At 44.5% G+C, this 25,368-nt stretch overlaps 1 protein-coding gene across 3 annotated transcripts in view; it reads left to right on the forward strand.

The window, feature by feature from the left end:
- ADAM9 (ADAM metallopeptidase domain 9) overlaps nucleotides 1-24,350 on the forward strand; it is a 389,106-nt gene extending 364,756 nt beyond the window's left edge. For 2 of the 3 annotated variants that reach the window (XM_029603958.1, XM_029603957.1), the window contains exons 17-19: nucleotides 3,096-3,180; nucleotides 21,317-21,384; nucleotides 22,250-24,350. In XM_029603958.1, coding sequence (XP_029459818.1) covers nucleotides 3,096-3,180; nucleotides 21,317-21,384; nucleotides 22,250-22,322 — 226 coding nt within the window. In that variant the 3' untranslated portion in view covers nucleotides 22,323-24,350. The remainder of the gene's footprint in view (nucleotides 1-3,095; nucleotides 3,181-21,316; nucleotides 21,385-22,249) is intronic. The other variant, XM_029603956.1, reaches the window with a different exon arrangement.
- Nucleotides 24,351-25,368: the final 1,018 nt, after the last annotated feature.

The raw sequence follows: 25,368 nt of genomic DNA on the forward strand, positions 1-25,368 counted from the left end.
CGAAGGTGCCATGGTTCTACAGTCTCAGAAAGGATCCGAGAGTGTTAGGAATATATTCTCTTGACCAACAGTGGCCACGGAGTGGGGTATTATGTTTTCCCTCCCTGACCAATGATCAGCAGAGTAATTTGGAAGATTGCGGGTCATACCAAGACCATGCTTCTGGTGGCTCTAGATTGGCCATGGAAACCATGGTACACCGACCTCCGAAGACTCCTAGTGGGCTGTCCAATGAGAATACTGGTCAGACAGGATCTTCTGTTTCAGGGGCCGATTGTGCTCAAGGATCAGGATTGGTTCTGTCTTACAGTTTGGCTCTTGAGAGGGCTCATCTGTTGAGGCATGGCTATTCTCTGGCAGTGATATCCACATTGCTTTAAGCTAGAAAGTTTTCTACATCTCTGGCTTATATTAGAGTTTGGAGAGTATTTGAAAACCAATGTGGGGTGAGAGGTTCTTGCCCTGTGAGTGGAGATCCCACTGATTTTGGAATTTCTGCAGGAGGAACTGGTTAAGAGCTTGGCCCTAAACACCCTGAAGGTGAAGGTGGCAGCTCTCACTTGTTATAGGGGGCAAATTAATGGTGGGCCCTTGTCCTCCCATTCAGATGTGGCTAGGTTCTTGAAGGGTGTCATGCATCTACGTCCTCTCTTGCATCTACCAATGCATCTTTGGGACTTTCTTCCAGCTGCTTACTTTGAAAACGGTTTTCCTAGGGGCGATCTGTTCAGTGAGGTGCATTTCTGAGCTGCAGGTTCCTTCTTGCTGTGAGCCTTTTCTACAGATAACACCGGAGGCGGTGCAGCTCAGGATGCTTTCCTTTTTGCCTAGGGTGGTATTGGAGTTCCATTTGAATCAGTCTATTTCCATGTCCACACTGGACAGAGATAGAGATGAGCAGGATTATCAGTTGTTACATTTCTTAGATGTGAAGCAGCATCTGATGTGGTGCTTGAAAGTTATTCGCTCCTTGAGGAAGAATGATATGTTGTTCTGCATTAGTTCTTTAGCTCATGCATTACTCATGTTTATGCCCATCAACACTGTTCTCTGTTACCTGTATATCCCAATTTAGCCTACCCTCTTTTTTAGCTATTCCCTACATTTATTCACGTTATTTTGACGAGTTATTGTCTATTTAATATTTATATTCTTATGTTCAGAAACTCTGTTTAATGTAACGCCTTAACCGCGACAGTTTTGTTCTATGGAAACAGACCTGATTTGATATTTGTATCAAGAATGTCGGTATATAAAAAATCCTAAATAAATAAATAAATAAATGTTGTTTGTTCTCTATGGTAGAGGTAGACAATGGGGACCAGTGTCATGGATGACAGTAGCCTGTTGAGTTAGAGGTCATCTCGGCTGCTGTGTGGATGCAGATGTTCCATTGTCTAGGCAAGTCAGGGCGCATTCCACTACAGCACAGGCAGTCTCGTGGGCGGAGATTTGGTTATTGTTTCTGTCGAAATTTGCTGGGCAGCAATATGGTCCTCCTTACATACTTTCTCCAAGCATTACTGCTTGGATGTTAAGGCTCAAGAGGATGCAGTCTTTGCATGGGCGGTGTTGACGGGACCAAAGGCAGCCTCCCACCTGTTTTGGGAATAGCTCTGGTACATCCCACCGGTGTGGATTGGCCTGCTTGAGTGCAGAGGAAGGTGAAATTACTTCTTACCTATTAATTTCCTTTCCTTTAAGGAAGGCAGGCCAATCCACAACACGCCCTGGGATGCCTACTTGTTTTTTGTTTGTTTGCCCTTTATTCGAGGATGATGCAGAACATGAAGGACTGGTAAGTGAAAACCCAGCCCCTAAGATCAGTTAATGTTAAATTTTTACTGAGGTCAGTGCTTTCCAGTTCGCTGGAAATAATGAGTCATTGACTGTCAAGTATAATCAGTTTGTCCATGGTTTGGCTTTTCTAGAGATACTGGCAGGCTGATGTTGGGGCAAGCTATATGTCAGTGATGTCATCGAGTCAGTTTTCTCCATTTCCATCTGCTGGTAGGAGTGAATAACTCACCGGTATGGATTGGCTTGCCTTCCTTAGAGGAAAGGAAATTATCAGTTAAGAAGTAATGTCATCTTTTCCCAGGGGAAGCAGAAAACAAAATGTAGGCCCAGGTACTCCCTCTGCTGCATATTCTGTGACAACACAATGTGCAAAACCAGTAACTAACTGGAATCAAGTGTGTATGGATTGTTTGCTAACTGCTTGTTCTGCTTTAAAGAGAAATTTGAGGGGGTGGAGAAGGGCGGGTGGCATCTGGGCTAAAAAGGGAACAAAGGGATAGATTTAACATTTAATTTCATGTTATATTGTTGTGTAGAACAAAATAAAATATGAATTTCACTGAAATCCTGTGAATATATTACCAAACCAAAAAAGTATCAAAGATTAATATAGAGACCTTCATAGAAGCTCACCAAGACTGCATCTACATATTAGATGACTAGTGCTAACAAGACTAATCATGAGGTCAAGACAGTTCTTCAATTTGATAGTCTTTGTGATGCACAGCTTTTTGCTATAATTTTTCGTATAATTTTTTTAAATGCACATAAAATCAAGTTCAAACAGAGTCCACACTTACCTTTTGTGAGTGTCTTTGTGGAACTCTATGGAACCACCGGGAACAGCCCAGAGAAGAATGGAATGGACTGGACTGAACTTGGATTCAAAATATACTCTGATGCTGCAACATTTCGAGAGCCCTGCTCTCTGCTTCAGGAAATCATGATAATTTAATAGTGTCCTCCATTCGTAGAATAATAAATAATCTTTGCAAAAAGAAATCAACTAGAGCTGCTTGGACATACTTCTGGTGGCCTGATGTGCAGGCATAATTAACAACTGACGCGTCCTCACAAAAGATAAATGTGGACTTTGTTTCAACTTGATTTTATGTGCATTTAAAAAATTATACTAAAAATTATAGCTTGGTATTAATATTCACAGGATTTCAGTGAAATTGTTTGACACTAATTTCAGTTGGGGTACTTTTTTTGTAAATATATTGTTGTGTAGCACATTATTATTATTTGCTTGAAATAAAAGGAAGTCTAATGATGCTCCTATGTGATTTCAGACAGGACAGAAAGAGTCAGCCGTGTCCAGCTAGCCAGTCACCCACTGTGCATACGAATATGCCCATCAGTGCTCCCAGAGATGTGGTAGGACTTTTTCATGGCTCATGAGATTGCTGTTTGTGAAGGAGAGAAAAAAAATGATGGTTTTATTTATTTATTTATTTTTAAGAAGGGCGGGGGTGAAGTCATCAGATACATTTGTTGAAAAATTCCATGTATCCAAATTTGAAAGTCTTCTCATAAATCAACAGCAGCAGCTCTCACTTCTGAAAGAAAAGAAGAAATATATGGGGAGGTGGGGAAAGAGGAGTAGAATCAATTGACTGGTAAGAATTTTGTTTTTAGAAGTAACACTATAAGGTGAATTTTCAAAGAGTTGCTAGCCTACAAATTGGAGCATGAGCATGTAAATAGAGCTTATTCGCAAAGTGCTATTATATAAACCTCAAACATATACACGCAAGTAATGGTGTGTGAATAAATGTGCTTATATAAAAAAAGGGGCAGGCCAGGGCGTTCAGGAGTAGGGCCAACATTTACGCGTATAAGGTGCTATTTTAAAACCTGCGAACGTGATGCATGTACAGCTGTTACCTGTGCATATTTACACCTGCTAATTTTCTGGTGTAAGTGAAAGCAGATTCTTTATATCCAAATATTGACTGAATGAGGGGTCTGGGTAAACTGGGGGAGTTCAGGCTGAAGAACCAGGAAGGGTATTGATGATCTAGAGAGAGACTGGGTAAACTGGTGTTCTAATTAGTAAAACTAGTAATTTCCTTCATGTGCACATGTTAAAAAAAAATTTGATAATTTTCAAACGTAAAAGCCAAGTGCTAAGGAAAATACATGAGTTAAATGTCCTTTTGTAAATGATTAAAATTAAGAGCACAAATACACGTACATAGCAGATTTGTGCCAGTTATCTGGTCACATTTTGACTTCTCTGGGCAAGTGGCTACTTATCCGACTGTTGAAAATACATGCCACGTATCTTTTAGATACACAAACATGTTGGGTAGATTTAAGCATATAAAATACATGTATTGTGCATGTATATCCATATAGCTTATATCGATGCACACGCGCTTGTTTTAAAGTTATCCTTTATATTATTAGTATTATTTTTGTAGATATTTTCATATAATAAATCTCAGTATATACAAGAATGTTTTCAGAACTAGATAAATAGCATCTCTTTGACTGCTCAATACTAAACTAAGCTTCTGGAGAACTGGATATGGGATACATAAAGAAAACTCTGTGGCATAGCACACTTCAATTTCACAGATGTTCAGCACTGTGATCTGGATAGCACCTTTTATAGATGGACATTCAGACGGCCACATCAGAATGTTAGTAACGCTTTACACATTTTTGAAACGCTAAAAAGGGAGAAAGTAGATGTGATACTATTTTTCCCCTTAAGCACTGAAATTGACAATCTGTATTTTACAGTTTAAAAGAACAATACTAGCTTGATTTTTTTTTTTAATTCAGCTGAATCTGTTTCTTAGCCCTGGTATTTTTTTGGGTTATTCCCAGATCTCCTTTCTGTTTTCCCCTAATCCAGTGGTTCCTAAACCTGTCCTGGGGGACCCCCAGCCAGTTGGGTTTTCAGGATATCTCCAGTGAATATGCATAAACTAGATTTGTATACACTGCCTCCATTGCATTTAAATTTATCTCATGTGGTATTCAGTGCGGCCCTCCTAAAAACCTGACTGGCTGAGAGACCCCCAGGTCAGGTTTGGGAACCACTGCCCTAATGTATTTGGCTTAATTTTACACTTTGTTATAAATGATTTGTGCCTTTTAAAACTATTCATACTGTATTCATGCTTTCTATTCCTCTGTGTGATGCCTGCATGGAGAGTATTAAGGGGGGAGAACTGATAACGAAGCATCTCACAAAGTTGAAACACTAGTTCCTGTTCATAAAATGAAAATAAAGTGTAAGGGGGAAAGAAATCTTAAAGGAGGGCTAAAGTTAATTTTTTAAGGAATATTACTGCAAATAAAGACTGACTTTGACCATAGGAGAGGCTGTAATTTTGGAAACTCTGTTTTAAAAATCAGTTCTCTGGGCCGGCTGAATGAAACAATGCAGCGAGATCTGGGTTAGATTCGCATTTCAGATCTTCTGTTATATGGTCGGCTGAGGCTGGGGATGATATAGAGGCAGCCTCCCAGCACCTGGAGTGGGAAGGAGTCAGTCATTGTGTGATAGTGACACCTAGTGCCTGCTCCTCAGCCAAGGACCATTTCCGCAATTACTAAAGTCAGTTGAGCGGGGGGGGGATAAAATAGGAGAGTGAAAGTTTTTAATGCTACATCCCAGCCCTGGTTCCAATTGAGCTGGCAGCAGGAGAAAACTGATGCACCCCACCAACCTCCCACCCCCACAAAAAAATAAAAATCTATCCCCATATGTTCTGTATGTGGTGATAGGGATTTGACTTTTGATGTTACAAGTGCAGTCCTCCATCAGCAAGCAGGACTGAATTAGCCATGACATCTGGTTTCAGAGACATGGCAGGAAATGCTGGAATCATTAAAGGCATTGCGGTCCTCTCCGGTGACTGGACAGCAGCAGCTGGATTCTTTATGAATGGAAACTTCGAGTAAGGGGGCACTGCAGCCTGCAGCAAGGTCTCTAGTACTGCAGCAAAGTAAGCAGCTGGGAACAAGGTCCTTAATACTGGGATTGGCACAGCCTGGAATGGAAACTTTGATACAATGGACACAGTTTGGAGAAGAGTCCTTGGTGTTGCAATGGGCTTCATTGGTAGTTGCCAAAAAGCAAACCGGAAGATGGTCTTTCAAAACCAGAAGGTGCAATAGAAACAAGACAGACCTGTTGTTGCGACCGTCGCTGCTTGACACCTTCACTCTGCCCTCTTTACCTCTGTGGCGACTCCCTCCGGGTCTGATGGATGGCTGGCTGCCGCAGTGTCTCCATGCCGTCTCCCTCCAGCGTCTCCGGACCAGCTTGACGTTGCAGATCCGCCATGTTGCCTGAAGACTTAAGACACACGTGTGTGCGCTCTGATTGAAGTACCAGCAAGGGCGCGAACCTCGGGGCGTCCCCCTGAGATGATGACATCCGCTTCCAATATTTAAAGGTCTCTATTTTGCTAACAAGCTGAGTTAGCAAGGATTCGCCAAGGATTCGCTAAGGACTCGCTTCAGCTATCCAAGCTACTCTGCCTCCTCGGACTTACCAGAGGTACCACTCCTCGGGGGCCTCGCTCTTACAGATAGGAACCGGTACTCGCTCCTCGAGGGCCCATGTTCCTGGACACTCTGAAGATTCTCTACTGCTTGGAAGCTATTGCTGCTACAAACAATTGTGAGTTACCACCGCTCTCTCAGAGCTTTCCCTGGAACCAGGTACTCGCTCCTCGAGTGCCTAAACCTTTCCAGCTCCTGAGCTTCCTTGAGACCTTACGTGAGTTTTGTCATCTCGTTCTGTTCATGAACTCTGCCTACTTTGCCTACTCACTTTTCTACAGTTTCTCAACAGCTCAGCCATCCTGGATCACTGTTCCAGTACCTGAGGGTCTACAGCCCTACCGGGCATATTAGCTCACTACTGCCACCTCTGGTGGTTTCAAAAACCTGTTTAATAAAAGAACTAATGTTGTCTGTCTCCATACTCAAGCCTAGCCGGTGGTCCCTCTCGGGATATCCTCCCGGGGGCGTGGTCATCTGCCACTGGCCCAGGGATCCACCCACAACTGTAACAGAGACTGCTAAACCCTAATAGTTTCTGCACAGTTTGCTATTATCCGTTTGCTCCTCCCATCAGACAGCAGACTAATAACAGATTGCTACTCCCAGCTCTAACACAGAGCTTTAATAAGAACATAAGAAATTGCCATGCTGGGTCAGACCAAGGGTCCATCAAGCCCAGCATCCTGTTGCCAACAGAGTCCAAAACCAGGCCACAAGAACCTGGCAATTACCCAAACACTAAGAAGGTCCCATGCTACTGATGCAATTAATTGCAGTGGCTATTCCCTAAGAAAAATTGATTAATAGCCATTAATGGACTTCTCCTCCAAGAACTTATCCAAACCTTTTTTGAACCCAGCTACACTATCTGCACTAACTACATCCTCTGGCAACAAATTCCAGAGCTTTATTGTGTGTTGAGTGAAAAATAATTTTCTCCGATTAGTCTTAAATGTGCTACTTGCTAACTTCATGGAATGCCCCCTAGTCCTTCTATTATTCGAAAGTGTAAATAACCGAATCACATCTACTCATTCAAGACCTCTCATGATCTTAAAGACCTCTATCATATCCCCCCTCAGCCGTCTCTTCTCCAACAGATTGCTAACTCCCAGTTCTACTCCCAGCTCTAACACAGAGCTTTAATAACAGATTGCTAACTCCCAGCTCAAAACAGAGCTTTAATAACACCTGTCACCTTAGATCAGGCTTGTTTTATTCTCACAAAATAGCAATAGTAAAAAAAAAAAAAGCCTGACTGGCTGAGTTTCACACATTGGCTGTGTCAGGGGCTGCAATGTATAAATAAAACAAAAATAAATAAGAGATAGGACATTGCACAAATCAATATACATATACAAAAATAAATAAAATGTGTATGTATAAAATAATTAATATTTTAAAACACACAAGGGATGACAAATAATATACAAAAATATATATAAAAATACACACAAAATTAAAATATAGAAGTACGCACCAAATGTTAATAAATAAATAAAAGTACATTAATAATTACAAATAAAGAGTACACATAAAAAGTACATAAATCACATATACATAAAAGTAAATGTTGAATAATCCAATGCAATTTAAAAGGAGAGGAGGCAGACATGTACCTTATTAGAGATCAAATGGTCTTATTGATTCTGTTTTATGGAAAAACTTGGGAACAGCGTCTGATCAGTAGACAAATTCAGTATTACAAAAAAAATAGAATGGTAATATACTAACAAATACAGGTCAGCAATGAAATAATGAAAAATTGCAGCATATTCACGGCATGTGAGCTGCAAAATGAAATAAATCAATCGGGTCATGCTGTGTTAACAAAAGTAAAATGATAAACAACAAATAATACACCCAAAGTCTTGTAAACTCGCAAATTCAGAAACAGGGGTAGATTTTAAAAGCCCTGCGCGCCGGCGTGCCTATTTTGCATAGGCCGCGGCGCGCGCAAAGCCCCGGGACGCGCATAAGTCCCAGGGCTTCGTAAAAAGGGCAGGAGGGGGCGTGTCTGGGGGGCATGTCGGCAGTCCGGGGGTGTGTCAGGTGGGGCAGTCCGAGGCGGGTCCGGGGGCGTGGCGACAGTTCGGGGGTGGGCCAGGAGAGCGGTCCCGAGTCCCCCGGCACTGCGGCCTGTGCCGGGGGATGGCGAGGCGGCGCGCGCAAGTTATACCTGCCTCAAGCAGGTGTAACTTGTACAACAAAGGTAGGGGGGGATTTAGGTAAGGCTGGGGGGTGGGTTAGATAGAGGAAGGGAGGGGAAGGTGGAGGGACGCGGGAGGGAACGGAGGCAGGCTGCGCGGCTCGGCGCGCACAGGCTGCCGATTTTGCGCAGCCTTGCGCGCGCCGACCCCGGATTTTATAAGATACGCACAGCCAAGCACGTATCTTATAAAATCCAGCGTACATTTGTTTGCGCCGGTTGCACGAACAAAAGTACGCGCGCACGTACATTTTTAAGATCTACCCCATAGTGTAAGAAGTGGTGTCAGGTCTATATAAAGGCATAACATAAAGCTTTCCAAATAATGTCTAAATATCTAAAAAAAAGTATTTTTAATAATACAGTTTTAAAGCATCTGTGCATAGCAGCAGTGTCCCGATGCCAGCATAAACCTTTTAATAAAATAAGTCACTAAAATGAAATTGCCATAGCTCAATAATTAGTGAATCAAAGCCCAAATGAAACATTCATACCATAGCTCAATAGGTGTAAAATATTTCTCACAGGACAAGCAGGATGGTTGTCCTCACAAATGGGTGACATCGAGGATGGAGCCCACCACGGAAAAACTTCTGTCAAAGTTTAACAGAACTTTGACTGGCCCCTACTGGGCATGCCCAGCAAGGCACTGACCCTGCAGCCAGCAGGGGTCTCCCTTCAGTCTTCTTTTTTCCGCGCAGCAGTTGCCACGCGGTGAAAGGAGCTCCCTTACCACGTTCCTGACAGGAATTCGGTACTTTTCTTTCCGAAGAAAATTTGCCCCTCAGGGGTCTCCCTTCGACAAATTTTTGTCACCTTCGCGGAAACCGGTAAGTTTTTTGCCTTTTTTCCTCGACTACCGTCGAATTTGGCCCTCGAGGCCTGTTGGCACTTACCGAGCCCGCGACTAAATTTGGCCTTAAGCCATGGCGACGGGGTTCCGTCGATGTCCGGATTGTACCCGGACTATGTCAATCACAGACCCCCATAGGGTTTGTGTTTTGTGTTTGGGTAGTGAGCATGATGTCCTGACTTGCACCAAATGTGCCCTAATGACACCTAAGGGTCGCAAGGCCAGGATGGAGAAGATGGGGCTCCTCTTCCATGCACCCACCCCAACGCCATCGATAGCATCGACGTCATCGGAACCGGCACCGTCGAAATTGCACCACCATTGTCAACCCTCCGGTGACCGGCCACCATCGATGACTTCTCGGCCGTCGACTCCTGTCCCCTCCCCGGATGGGCGAGGAGACCGGAAGGACAAGCATTGCCATCGAAGGCACAAGTCTCGGCCTGTCGAGGATCCACAGTCATCGACCTCTGAACAGGCCGAACCACCGACTAAGAGGCCTCGATCAGACTTGGCACCGTCCACCTCTCGTTCGCAGGCATTGAGGAAACCCTCACCCTCTCGGGGTGTGGGAGCCGTGATCCCACCGGTTACGGTGGTCCCTCCGGCTCTGCCTCAGCCTCCCTCTCCCGTCGAGCCGGGTATTGTTACCCCTGGTCTCCGGGCTGAACTGGACCGGCTGGTCCAGGAGGCCATCGAGAAAGCGATGCAAAGATTTCAACCTCCATTGGCACCGTCTCCGGCACCGATTCCGGCACCGCCACCGGCATCGACCCCGGCACCGACTCCGCCACCGAGGAAGGAACCGACCACCGAACCTTTGGTGGAAGCGCTGGCACCGCTACTACAACGTATGGAAGCACTTGTATATGCCCTTCCATCGATGATTCCAGTAGCACCGACAGCGCCATCGTCTCCGACTGGATTTTCATCGGCGGGAGAAACACCGTTCCTGATTCCCCCTTCCGGGGTGGTCCCATCGGTGCCTTCTCGTATATCTCCACCGATTTATCCTTCGGCTCCGTCGATTCCAAGACCGGCACCGAATCCATCGGCAGCACCGAAACCCTCGATGCCGTTCCCAGTGCCGATTGTACCACCGGTTCCTCCAAGGTTTCCTTCAATGCCTTCGGATCCTCAACCAGGTCCATCGGGGCTTCAACCCCCAAGTGATCCCTATGATACCTGGGGTGATGATACATCTTCTGACACAGATTTACCATCACCGCCTTCTCCTACAGAGAGTAGAAAAAGATCTCCTCCAGAGGATCTCTCCTTTATTAATTTTGTAAAGGAGATGTCCGAAATTGTACCTTTTCAGCTGCAATCTGAGACCGATGACAGACACCAGATGATGGAACTGCTTCAATTTTTGGACGCTCCAAAAATCATCGCTTCCATCCCCATTCACCAGGTGTTTCTCGATCTCTTAAAGAAAAACTGGGAATCTCCTTCATCTGTATCACCAGTTAACAAGAAGGCTGACTCCACATACCTCGTCCAGTCAGCACCAGGCTTTCAAAAGCCTCAACTGGATCATCGCTCTGTTGTGGTTGAGTCCGCACAAAGAAAGGCCAAGCGTCTAAAGCCACACTCCTCCACTCCGCCTGTCAAGGATAATAAATTCCTGGACAGTGTGGGACGGAAAGTGTACCATGGAGCTATGCTGATTTCTCGCATAGCCTCATATCAACTCTACATGACGCAATATAACAGAGCCATCCTTAAACAGATGCAAGATTTTGCTGACACATTACCTGACCAATACCAGCCACAGCTTCAGGCCCTTCTTAACAAAGGGTTTGAAGCGGGGAAGCACGAGATCAGAACGGCTTATGACATCTTCGATGCCTCCACAAAGGTTTCAGCTACTGCCATCTCGGCCAGACGTTGGGCTTGGTTAAAGTCATCCAACCTTCGCCCAGAGGTCCAGGATAGTTTAGCGGATTTACCCTGCTTAGGGGACAATTTGTTTGGAGAACAAATTCAGCAAATTGTAGCTGAATTAAAAGATCACCACGAGACGTTAAAACAACTTTCTTCTGTTCCATCTGAGGTTTCCTCCAAACAACCACTTAAGAAGGACTCTAAGAAGTCGTTCTTTCGGCCACGCCGTTACTACCCTCCATCGGCCAGGCCTCGTCCAGCTCGATCCTCTACTAGGCCTCAGCCGCGTCAGCCTAGGAAACAAAGGCCTACTGTAGCCCCTCCTCCTGGGCCTGCGGCTGGTCTTTGACTCCCCTGTAGGGAACACATGCCAAACCCCTCTTCCAGACATTCCTGTAGGAGGTCGACTGTACCATTTTCTACAACCTTGGTTGCAGATCACCTCAGATCAGTGGGTGCTAACAATTATCGCACAGGGTTACCACCTCAACTTCATAACTCTTCCGGCAGACTCCCCGCCTCTTCAAGCGTGGAGTCTATCCACCCATTTGGCTCAATTACAACAGGAAGTATCTCTTCTTCTGCAATCAAATGCTATAGAACCCGTTCCTCCCTCTCAGCGAGGCAAGGGATTCTATTCCAGATACTTCCTAATACCAAAGAAATCAGGGGGACTACGTCCCATTTTGGACCTTCGAGCCCTCAACAAATACCTTCAAAAAGAGAAGTTCAAAATGGTAACCCTAGGCGCGCTGCTCCCTCTGCTACAAAGAGGGGATTGGCTGTGCTCTCTCAACCTCAAGGACGCTTATACCCACATTGCGATCACACAATCCCATCGCAAATATCTGCGGTTTCTAGTAGGCCACGACCATTATCAATACTGTGTCCTACCTTTCGGTCTGGCTTCTGCCCCACGAGTCTTTACCAAATGTCTCGTAGTGGTAGCAGCATTCCTAAGGAAGGAAGGTGTCCACGTCTACCCCTACCTGGACGATTGGCTAATCAGGGCCTCCACCCAACAGATAGCTCAATCCTCCCTAAAATTGACAATTCAAACACTCCTTTCCTTAGGGTTTCTTGTCAATTACGAGAAATCTTGCTTAGTCCCGTCTCAAACCTTATCCTTCATTGGGGCAGACTTGGACACCTTACAGGCAAAGGCTTACCTTCCTCTTCAGAGGGTCCACACCCTAATATCCCTGGCTCGCCAGCTCCAGTCTCAGAACACTGCCACGGCTCGCCAGTTCCTCATTCTCCTAGGACACATGGCATCCTCGGTTCAAGTCACTCCCATGACCCGACTAGCCATGAGAGTAACACAATGGACTCTACGACACCAATGGATTCAAGCTTTTCAGCCTCTGTCCTCCATAGTCACAGTCACACAAGCGCTGCGCCTATCCTTAACCTGGTGGACGACTCAGGTCAACCTCCTTCAGGGCTTACCTTTTCTTCCACCGGATCCGCAAGTAATCCTAACCACCGACGCTTCTCACATCGGTTGGGGAGCCCATGTGGACGACTTCCAAACCCAAGGGTTATGGTCCAAAGAGGAAGCCGAACACCAGATCAATTTCCTGGAACTTCGGGCAATCCGCTATGCGCTCCGAACTTTCAAAGATCATCTATTTCATCAGATAATCTTAATCCAGACGGACAACCAAGTGGCCATGTGGTACATAAACAAGCAGGGAGGCACAGGCTCCTTCCTTCTGTGTCAGGAAGCTGCGCAGATCTGGGCGGAAGCCCTCTCCCACTCTATGTACCTCAGGGCCACTTACCTGCCAGGAGTAGACAATGTATTGGCAGACCAGCTGAGCCGTGTCTTCCAACCACACGAGTGGTCACTCAACCCTCTCTTAGCGACCTCTCTGTTTCGAAAGTGGGGTTTTCCCCGCATAGACCTCTTTGCGTCCCCTCAGAACCACAAAGTGGACGATTACTGCTCTCTCATTCAGAGCCAGCACTCTCGGCCGAGGGATGCATTCTCCCTCAAGTGGACAACCGGTCTGCTCTATGCATTCCCTCCACTTCCTCTTCTGTCGAGGACTCTCGTGAAGCTCCGCCAGGACAGGGGAACTATGATCCTGATAGCACCGCACTGGCCTCGCCAAGTGTGGTTTCCCATACTTCAGGATCTCTCCATCCGCAGGCACATTCCTCTGGGAAAGGACCCGCATCTGCTCACTCAAAACGACGGATGCCTCCTCCATCCCAACCTCCAAGCCTTGTCCCTGACAGCATGGATGTTGAAAGGTTAGCCCTTCAGCCTTTCAACCTTTCAGATTCAGTTTCTCGTGTCCTGATAGCTTCACGAAAGCCTTCAACAAGAAAATCTTACTCATACAAATGGAAAAGGTACACGTCATGGTGCACTTCTCAGTCCCTTGATCCCCTTTCCTGTCCAATCTCCAAATTCTTGGACTATTTATGGCATCTCTCTGAATCCGGTCTTAAAACCTCTTCTATCAGAATGCATGTCAGTGCGGTAGCCGCCTTCCATAAGGGTATTGGGGGTAATCCTATTTCAGTACAACCCCTGGTAACACGCTTTCTTAAAGGCTTGCTCCATTTGAAGCCACCTTTACGCCCTCCGGCCCCATCCTGGGACCTTAACCTGGTTCTTGGTCGTCTAATGAAACCTCCTTTCGAACCTCTCCACTCCTGTGACTTTAAATATCTCACTTGGAAAGTGTTATTCCTTTTGGCTGTTACTTCAGCTCGCAGGATTAGTGAATTACAGGCCCTAGTTACCTATCCGCCTTACACTAAGCTCCTGCAGGACCGGGCGGTACTCCGCACTCACCCTAAATTTTTACCTAAGGTAGTTTCGGAGTTTCATATCAATCAATCTATCGTACTACCTATCTTTTTTCCCAGGCCCCACTCCAACTCTGGAGAGCAGACCCTGCATACCCTAGACTGTAAACGGGCTCTAGCTTTTTACCTAGACCGTACAGTTTCTCACAGGAAGAGCACTCAATTATTCGTCTCTTTCCATCCTAACAAGTTAGGACAACCTGTGGGTAAGCAGGCTCTTTCTTCCTGGTTGGCGGACTGCATTTCTTTTTGCTATGAGCAAGCTGGCATTCCTTTTCAAGACCGTGTTAAAGCACACTCTGTGAGGGCCATGGCGACGTCAGTGGCACACCTTCGATCGGTGCCGCTTCCTGACATCTGCAAAGCTGCAACCTGGAGTTCTCTCCATACCTTTGCAGCCCATTATTGTTTGGACAAGGCTGGAAGACAGGACTCCATCTTCGGCCAATCTGTCTTGCGTAACCTTTTTCCAACCTGATGTACAAACACCCTTCCACCTGCCCGGTAGGGTGCGGATGCCCTTTCCCAAATTCCACCCCAGTTGTTGTGCCTCTTGCACACCGTTGGGTACATTTGGTGCAAGTCAGGACATCCTCAGCTCGGTACTCACCCATTTGTGAGGACAACCATCCTGCTTGTCCTGTGAGAAAGCAAATGTTGCTTACCTGATGTAACAGGTGTTCTCACAGGACAGCAGGATGTTAGTCCTCACGAAACCCGCCCGCCACCCCGCAGTGTTGGGTTCGTTTCTTTTTACTTTTTAGGCACTGCCTGTAGCTTTGAAAATCAGACTGAAGGGAGACCTCTGCTGGCTGCAGGGTCAGTGCCTTGCTGGGCATGCCCAGTAGGGGCCAGTCAAAGTTCTGTTAAACTTTGACAGAAGTTTTTCCGTGGTGGGCTCCATCCTCGATGTCACCCATTTGTGAGGACTAACATCCTGCTGTCCTGTGAGAACACCTGTTACATCAGGTAAGCAACATTTGCTTTATCTATGGGCCTCATTTTCTAAAGTATCGCAGGCCTGCGATACTTTAGAAAAATGCAGTAATGAGGGGCAGGGGGCCGAAAAGGGGGAGTGGTCCTGCAATAGCCGGCAGCGATCACACCTTCATGGTGCGATTGCTGCCAGCATCGCGCCCAATAACTCCACCATAGAAGGTGTAGTTATTGGGCGAGAAATAGGCAGCGAAAAAGCCCTTACCTTTTCGCTGCCCGCGCCGTTGTCACAGTCAGCCCCGGTGACGCCCCGACGACTCCTCTTCTGAGGCCGACTCCGCCCCGATGTAGGTAGCGCAGGCGTGCGCTACCTTCGCTAGCTATCGCAGGCTTGCGCTGTTAGCGCAAGCCTGCAATAGCCTTGGAAAATAAGGTCCTATGTGAATAAAGAAGTGCTCGTGATGCTTTGCTGTGCAAGGTAATTTACCCTAACAGTGCACCGATGTTAGCGTGAGTGGATTTAAAAACCAAATTTTTACCAAGGAACAACAGAAATGGAACAGACAAATAATACCTCAATTTTAAAATAAATGATATTGTGGCCGCATTGATGTAACTTTAATACCTTTAATGGCATATTACACTGGTTCCCTAAACATACAATAACATTACTTAGGTTACACGGCTTTGCATTGATGCTTTAAAATTGTATTATTAAAAATAAAAATAACTCCCAAGAGTGGCCAATCCAGGCCATAAGAACCTGGCAAGTACCCAAAAACTAAGTCTATTCCATGTTACCGTTGCTAGTAATAGCAGTGGCTATTTTCTAAGTCAACTTAATTAAACTGCTTAAACTTGTATATAGTCCTGTAAATAGCTCGTTACAGTTTTAATGCTTTAATTTCTATGCCCCCTGCTCTTTGTATAATCCTCCTTGTTTCCCCCCCCCCCCCCCCGTTGATTGTAATTTCTGCCTTTAGTTACAATGTGAACCGGTATGATGTATGCATACTAATACCGGTATATAAAAGTTTCAAATAAATAAATAAATAGCAGGTAATGGACTTCTCCTCCAAGAACTTATCCAATCCTTTTTTAAACACAGCTATACTAACTGCACTAACCACATCCTCTGGCAACAAATTCCAGAGTTTAATTGTGCGTTGAGCAAAAAAGAACTTTCTCCGATTAGTTTTAAATGTGCCCCATGCTAACTTCATGGACTGCCCCCTAGTCTTTCTATTATCAGAAAGAGTAAATAACCAATTCACATCTACCCGTTCTAGACCTCTCATGATTTTAAACATCTCTATCATATCCCCCCTCAGCCGTCTCTTCTCCAAGCTGAAAAGTCCTAACTTCTTTAGTCTTTCCTCATAGGGGAGCTGTTCCATTCCCCTTATCATTTTGGTAGCCCTTCTCTGTACCTTTTCCATCGCAAATCGATGGAGAAGTTACAGAAAAGGGCTATCCCTATTCATGAAATCCATGAATAGGGCTATCCCTATTCATGAAATCCTTCTGGACCTTTTAAAGAGAAATTAGGAGCACCCTGGCTCTGTGGCACCTGTCAACCGTAAGGCAGATGCTACCTACTTAGTTCAGCCAGCCCCTGGCTTCCAGAGAACTCAATTAGATCATCACTCAGTGGTTGTGGCGTCAGCCCAGAAGAGGGCACGATGCTCCAAACCTCATTCTTCCATTCCTCCAGGAAAGGAACAAAAATTCCTGGATGCATTTGGAAAATGTGTATTCCATGGCTCAATGCTGATCTCTCGCATTGCTTCCTATCAATTGTACATGTCCCAATACAACAGGGCCCTGTTCACGAAGATTCAGGAATTTGCTGAAGCCTTACCAGGACCAGCTTCATGCCCTAGCACAAAAAGGCCTAGATGCTGGCAGACATGAAGTACGGTCTGCATATAAGCATCATAAGAAGAGGGCAAAAGCTGGATCTATTCGGTGTCCCAACAAATCGGCCCCCGCACCCCAGTTAGGGGTCACTCGCTACATTAGGAACTCTTCTTTCTTGGAGACCAATGTGGTTGAGCCTGTTCCACTGGGGGAAAGAGGTCTGCAATTCTACTCCAAGTACTTCCTGATACCAAAGAAAACAGGGGAACTCTGTCCCATCCTAGGCCTAAGGACCTTGAACAAATGTCTAAACTTAAGAAAAGTTCAATATGATTTCCCTGGACCCTCTGATTCTCTTTCTTCAAAAAGGGGACTGGCTTTATGCTATCACTCAAAGATAACACCCACATAGAGGTATTTCCTGGTCACAGGAAATATCTCAGATTTTTTTGCCAGGCCAATACTGCATGCTGCCATTTGGCCTGGTGTCAGCCCCGCGTGTCATCACCAAAAGTCTTGCTGCGGTGACAGTGTACCTGCGCAAACTGGGGGTGTACATGTATCCCTGTCTGGAGAATTGGCTGGGCAAGAGCATGTCACAAGTGGGTGCCACAGAATTAATGCACAATACCATCCAGGTGGTGGAATTGCTTAGAGTTCGTCATCAGCTACCCCAAGACCCATTGAGCCTGTCATTACAAATGGGAGTTTATAGGAGCTCTGCTAGACACAACTAGAATAAAAGCCTTCCTTCTGCAACAGAGGGAATCTCCTTGATGTTCACAGTGGGAAGGATTCAAATGAGTCAGCAGACGACAGCATGGGACATGTTGGACCTTATGGCATGTCACTCCCTTGGCACGTCTTCACATGAGGAGAACCCAATGGACCTTCAGATCACAGTGGCTACAAGACACTCAAGATCTGCACAACAGCATTTTTTCATTTATTAAAATTGAATATGCCATCTGTCAATGTCACACAGCTGCTCAAGAACTCTCTGTCCTGGTGGGGGAACAATTTCAATCTGACCAGGGAAATACCCTTTCAAATTTATCTGATTGAAATTGTCCTCACCACAGATGTGTCCAGCCCAGGTTGGGGAGTTCATGTATAGGGTCTCTGGTCTGCCCAGAAAAAGCTTCATCAGATAATCTTCCTGGAGTTAAGAGTGATCTAGTATGCTCTAAAGGCTTTCATAGTTCAGCTAGCCAACAAAGTAGTCGTAGTCCAAACAAACAACCAAGTGGCAATGTTTTACAGCAATAAGCAAAGAGGCATGAGATCATACATTCTGTGGCAGGAGACTGTCCAGTTGTGGGACTCGGCTCACTCTCAGGGCTACATATGACAGGTGTGGAAAACGTCCTGGCAGATAGATTGTGGGTCCCTGGAACCGCATGAATGGTCCCGTACATTTTGGGGGGGAGGGGGAGTTAGCAAACCAGATATTCTGAGTGGGGCACACCCACAGTGGATCTATTTACATACCCTCACAACTGGAAGGTTCTACTTTTCTGTTACAAGAAATAGCCATGGGGAAAACTAGCTTCAGATGTTTTTACCCTCAGATGAGGCAGGGGGTCTACTGTACATATGTCCTGTGATACCGCTAGTCATGAAGACTCCGTTGCTGAAAGAAGACAGAGTGACCATGATACTCTTAGCCCCATTTTGGCCAAGACAGATTTGGTTCCCAATCCTCAGGGAGGGGAACCATCGTGAAACTGATCAGGCTGGGGACTTCCCTGGATCTCATCACTCAGGATCAAAACTGGTTACACCATCCAAATAATCAGGTCCCTGGCTCTTGTTACCTGGATGCTGAGATACTGACTTTGCAGCTGTTCAGACCGTCAGAGGATGTGCTTTGAGTTCTTTTAGCTTCAAGAAATGATTCCACTAGAAAGTCCGATTGGATTAAATGAAGGAGGGGGCTGATGACGTCAGCGGAGCGAGTGGCAGCCTAGCTTTCCGCTCCTGACCGATCTGATCGGAATCTCACTTGTTTGTAGCCATCCAGGGCTCGTTTTGAGCAGCAAACGGTTCGGTATTACTGCTGGAGCTCGCCCCATGTCAACCCGGAAGAAAGGTCCCGATTTCCAAAAGTATTCCTACCAGAAACTGGATCGGGAGGCCCGCTCCGAGAAATCCAAAATGGCGGCCGCAATGAACATAGAACTTGAAAAAGAAGCTGAGGAGTTGCAAGCAGGCCCGGATTCTGAAATCCCTACTAGGGGTGAGTTTAAAATTTGGTTCAGAGAGCTGCGACATGACCTGCAAAACTTCAAAGCCGAAATAAGGGAGGTGGTGGGCGATTTGAGGGAGGAAGTGAGTGACATGGGACGCCGCATCTTTGAATATGAAACTCTCACAGAAGCCCAGGCGGATTCACTCAGTACCCTCAAAAAGGAGAATACAGCTTTGGCTAAGGAAATGCAGCAGCCTTCGGTTAAGCTAGAAGACTTAGAAAATAGAAGCCGTAGGGTAAATCTGCGGTTTCAAGGCATACCAGAGACTCAGGAATATTCTGATTGCATGCAAGTGATTTCTAGACTCTGTGCAAACGTGCTACAAGCGCAAGGTGATGGCATCTCTAGGGACAATATCCAACTCCCGACCGTGAAAGTTGAGAGAGCGCACAGGGCTTGGGGGCCCAAACAGGCTAATAAGGTCAAAGATGTCATAGCCTGCTTTCATGAATATTCTGTTAAGGAACGGATTTTTATGTTAGCACGAAAACAGGATTAAATGAAGGAGGTTTGCCTTGTGATGTGAGCACAAAAGCTGCTTGATTACTTTCTTCAATTATCTGCATCCAGTCTCAAGACCTACTCGGAGTTCATCTTAATGCAATTGGTGCCTATCAGCAGCATGTAGCAGGTAGAGCCATCTCTGTAATGCCTTTGATTATCCGGTTTATGTGGGCTCTGCTTCATTTGAAACCTTCCATCAGACCTACAGCCATGTCTTAAGAACATAAGAACATGCCATACTGGGTCAGACCAAGGGTCCATCAAGCCCAGCATCCTGTTTCCAACAGAGGCCAATCCAGGCCATAAGAACCTGGCAAGTACCCAAAAACTAAGTCTATTCCATGTTAGCCACTGCTATTACTAGCAACAGTATTTTCTAAGTCAACTTAATAGCAGGTAATGGACTTCTCCTCCAAGAACTTATCCAATCCTTTTCTAAACACAGCTAACCACATCCTCTGGCAACAAATTCCAGAGTTTAATTGTGCATTGAGTGAAAAAGAGCTTTCTCAGATTAGTTTTAAATGTGCCACATGCTAACTTCATATAGTACCCCCTAGTCTTTCTATTATCCGAAAGAGTAAATAACCGATTCACATTTACCCGTTCTAGATCTCTCATGATTTTAAACACCTCTACCTTCTCCATCGCAACTATATCTTTTTTGAGTTGCGGCGACCAGAATTTTACACAGTATTCAAGGTGTGGTCTCACCATGGAGCGATACAGAGCAATTATGACACTTTTTGTTTTATTCACCATTTCCTTCCTAATAATTCCTAAAATTCTGTTTGCTTTTTTGACTGCCTCAGCACACTGAGCCGACGATTTCATAAATTGGGACATGTGTGGTTCTGTCCCAATTTATGAAAGCTGCGTTTGAGCTACTGCTCTCCTATGATCTGAAGTACCTTACCTGGTAAGGAAGTTCATATTTTTGGTGGCAGTTATTTCAGTGCTTAGGATCAGTGAGCTCCAAGCTCTAGTAACTTGTCCACCTTACATCAAGTTTTATCATAACAGGGTGGTTCTGTGCCGCTATCCTAAGTTCCTGCCTAAGGTGGGGTCAGAATTTCATCTTAACCAGTCATCCTTACAATGTTTTTTTTCCCAGGCGCGACATGTACACCCAGGTGAACAAGCACTGCACAGTTTGGATTGCCAACAAAAATAGTTTGGCACTTTGTTGTTTTCCTTTTTTTTTTTCATTTGAGGCAGTCTGTAGCTAGGGATTCTCCACATTTTAGGACTGCCATCCTGCTTGTCCTTGGAGAAAGCAGAGTTGCTTATCTGTATCCAGTGTTCTCAGAGGACAGTAGGATATCAGTCTTCATGAAACCCGCCCACCTCCCCTTGGATTTGGCTTCTCCTTGTAATGCTAAGGAACAAGACTGAAAGGACCCTGTGTTTATACGTGGTATAGTGGCATAATGGGCTTGCTAAGTGAGGCATAGCCAAAGTTCTAGAAACTTTGACATAAAAGTTCTGACATCCTGCTGTCCTCAGAGAACACATGTTACAGGTAAGCAGCTCTGCTTTACATTAATGGAGAAAAACAGCACCTGTGACTTGGATTGTCCTGTGGGTGCCCTTTTATAGGGAGAAGGTAGAACAGGTTTCCTAATACATCTGTTCTTTTCTTTTTTTTTTTAAAAATAGACTGCACAGCCAAACCGATATCCAGTGCCAACGTACACAGTTAATCAGTCTTTGCAGATACCTTCCAGGTATGTAATAAGAGGTGCTTGGCTGTTGGTTCCTCTTGAAATCCATCAGCAAGGAAGAGGAAGTTGTAATTAATTATCTCAGATCTGTCAAATGTGGTAGAAGGAAACAGCTGAGGTTAAAGCACTTGCTAACATCTCATTATAGTTCAGACGCTCCTGTCACCTCATGTTTTTAATGCCCCAAAAGCAACTTGCATTTATTTTGCTACAACTTGGAGGATTTTGTACTACCTTGGAGACAAGTGCTGTTGTGGTTCTCAAGTCTGACCCTCAAGATCACCCAATTCTAGTATTTTGAGTTGTATTCATGATATATTTTTGCAGACAGGTTAATTTATAAATTCTGATTGCCTTAAAACTAGAGCTATTGGTAGCTCTTGAGGACTGTATTTGAAAGTACTATACTGTCTGGTTGTTATTACATAATAAATGTAGCTCCTTATCTCTTATCCTCTTCAGACGCTGTCATTATAGTGCCCTTATATTGGGTAAACTATTAGCATATTCTACCCTCTCTGAGTGTTGATGTGCTTGTGTAATGTAATTGTAGAAGCCCATTTGGCAAAAAAGGAATTTAGAAATATAAAGTACTTGTTATCATCACACAAACCTAGCCAGCCCCAGTATATAGTGTGAACATAGATGCCAAGGAAATGTTATTTTTGCATTTTCATGGTAACATGTTTCTGGTGAAAACAGCTGTCTTCTGACAAGATGAATTCTATTTTCACGCGACTTCACTATAAGAGGAGACCCACTGCATTAGTTGAGTCACCCAAATATTGATAATGTGGGTGCAGGTTATTGTTGCTTACTTTGCCTGTACCATTTTGAAGTTTGTCCTAAAACATCTCTCTTTTCCCAGGCCGCCTCTGCCACACCCAAAACATCCAGGAAATCTTATCCCTTCACGCCAGGCACCACCTCCTCCAGTATAGTCTTCATTAGTCTCCTCAGTGCTCACATACCCTGATCTGCACAATGACTTTACTGAATTGTGTTAAAACCTCTTTGAAATGTGCATCACTCTGGTGTCCCAGAAAGCTTTTCTTTATCTGCAGCTTTGGGACGAAAGGAAAACAGTAGTGTCAAGATATGTGTGAAAAGTACTAAAAAAATAAATACCTCTGCCAAAGGAATGCGGTGCCTTAAGCCTGTCCTTGATGGTGCCCAAGAACTGAAAATTGGGTAGGGGAAAGCTAAGACACGCAAACTATAATCTACAACGAGACCGGCCTGCAAAGAACTCTTAAAACGGCTGAAATTTGTGGACCTAGGATTAACTGACCTCAGAACTACCCACAGCTGTTTGTGTTCTATCCCCTTCTCTGTTCCATGTGTCGAGATCTTGTGCAGTGAATGCAGGAATCAACAGGAGACTCATCCACTTTCACATGCAGAAATAACCCAATATTTTGTTTTTGTAGGGATCATGGCAGCTATTGACTAAACAGTGAATTAAAAATGTCAGTGTATTTTGCACATTACAACATGAATGCTATAAAGAAATTGTTATTGTTTAAACAGCATTGAAAGTAAAACACAAAAGGAAAGAGATTTGTATTGAACATCATATTATAATATCTGGCATGCTAGCATCTTTTATTCAGTACTTTTTAATAGTTGATATTGATTGTAAAGGAAAACAAAATAAATGATTGCAGAAGTGACCATTACATACAGTACATACATTCTAAATGGTAAGGGGTGTATTTAGAAGCTGCAAACATCGTTGGGTTTTATTGTTGATTTTAACTAACGTGTGGTTAAACATGTAAGGAGTTTGGCTATAGTTTCCAAGGTTCTTGAAGCCCTCTGATGCCTCTAACTGGCTCTCATAGTAAGAGGGACAAACCCTCTTGATTGCAAGTTAATTTTGTGGGGAAGATGTTGTGTTGATTTCCTTCACTTGCATAGAATAACATTATAGAAAAGTTCAAGCTGCACTATCTTTCAGTTTCTGACATTACCTTTGCTTGTACATCATAAATTACCTGGTGAGTCTTCATGCATTGAAGATGGTGACAGAGACCTGTCTTTGACTTGCTGTGTGATTATAGAATGGCTGCTTACAGTCAGCCAGTAACAGAGAATTTCTGGAAGGGCCATATCCTTCTATGAAAGCATCATTCCATATCTTCAACAGTGAATGTTGTTATGTAGCACCAGAGTAGCTACAGCAGATTGTATCAGGAGCTAATGCTATGGATTTGTTATTAGTGAAAATTAAGAAGGGGGAGAGCTCCTGCCATTGCAGTAGCATAGGCTATCCATCCTGAATATTCTAATAAAACAGAGTGAAACACAACAAGGGCTAAGAACAGTATCCCTTTGCATTCAGACACAGGGATCATATGTTTGGAAAGAGAATCCCTTAGGTGGCTGCCATATTGAATTATTTGAATCTTTGAGAAGTTAGAATAAAACAAACTTTTTAAAAAAAATAATTTTCAACTGATTTTTAACTATTTTTTTTAAATTCCTTCAACTAATTTTGTTTTACAAATCTGTTAGCTTGCACTGAATTCTGAAAACATTTGTTTAAAAAAAAAAGAATAGTGGATCAATATGCCACTCTATCATTACTGTCTTAATTTACCACTGCTAAGGTCCATGTACTGCATTATTTTAAAAACTAGTATATCAGACCTAAGGTTGGTTTGCTGTTAGTTAAGTAGTGAAATCGGAAACATGAACTGATATTTTTCTATCCTGTCAATGATCATGCCCTGATGGCGATAAAAGCTGCCATCTTTTCAGTTATTCTTTCCAGTTTCCTTTTGATGGTTGGGAATTTTGCTTATCCAGCAATTGACCTGACTGGGTAGAACCAAGGGAAAATGATAAACCAGATACATAGGAGAATGTGAAAAAATCACAGCTTCCATCTACTCATTGTCAGAGAGTAGCTGCAAATAGTTTAAAAAAAAAAAAAAAAAAAGCTGGTTTATGCCTTACTGCTGAGATTGATGGCTTCATAATCATCCTTTTGCAAAAAGGTCTCGCAGTTCATGGATCTAGTTGAACTATTACCCTGGCTTTGTGAACCATGACTTGGAATCATGCATTACCAGCCTGATGCAAAACATCTGGTCCAGTATGCATGTCATACATGGAGGTTGATAGTGCTATAGAAATTAGTAATAGATCATGGGTAGACAACGCTGGTTCTTGAGTATCACAAACTAGTCTGGTTTTCAAGATATCCACAGTAAATATGCTTGCATATATTTGCATGCACTGCCTCCATTGTATGCAAATATATCTCTTGCATATTCATTATGGATAACTGAAAACCAGAATTGTTGCCTACCCCTGTAATAGAAGCATGGCTGGAAAAGATAAACATTCTGAGATGAAGTTAAAGATAGTTATCTTGGAACAAGTAGGATGGTAGTCCTCACACATGGGTGACATCATCCGATGGAGCCCGGCCCAGCATGCCACTATCCATGCGTCCACACAGGGTCACTCTTCAGTCTTTTATTTTCTGCGGAGCTGTTGTCTCATGGTTGTGGAGCTTGTGCTCTTTTTATCTTTTGGATCCCCCTCCTTTCCTCCTGGCTTTAGTTAGCTGTTAGTGCAGTAACTTTTTACCTTCTTTGCAGTCAATTCCCTATAGAGGTATCCTTCGGGAGCAGACAGTCATCGACCACTCATGGTGTCGTCAGCTTTTTGTCTGTGCTCCCAGTGTGCTAGCACTATGTCAGTCATGGATCCACATGAGATGTGAATCCTTTGCCTGAGGGCATCGTACGACATTTGGGGGACTCATTTTTGCAACCAAATAACCCCCAAGGGCTGGCACGCCCGCCTGGAGAAGATGAAGAAGCTGTTCGGGTCCAAGAAGTCCAAACCCTCAACACCAGCATTGGGGGGAACTGATGGACAGTGATCCCTCGGTGTCCACCAGTGGAGAGTGGTGCTGGGGATTGACCTTCATCGGTTTCCTCTCACTTGAGATCTGGATCGTCTCCTTTGTCT

Source organism: Rhinatrema bivittatum, chromosome 5 (genome assembly GCF_901001135.1).
Source record: "Rhinatrema bivittatum chromosome 5, aRhiBiv1.1, whole genome shotgun sequence".
Lineage (NCBI taxonomy): Eukaryota > Metazoa > Chordata > Amphibia > Gymnophiona > Rhinatrematidae > Rhinatrema > Rhinatrema bivittatum.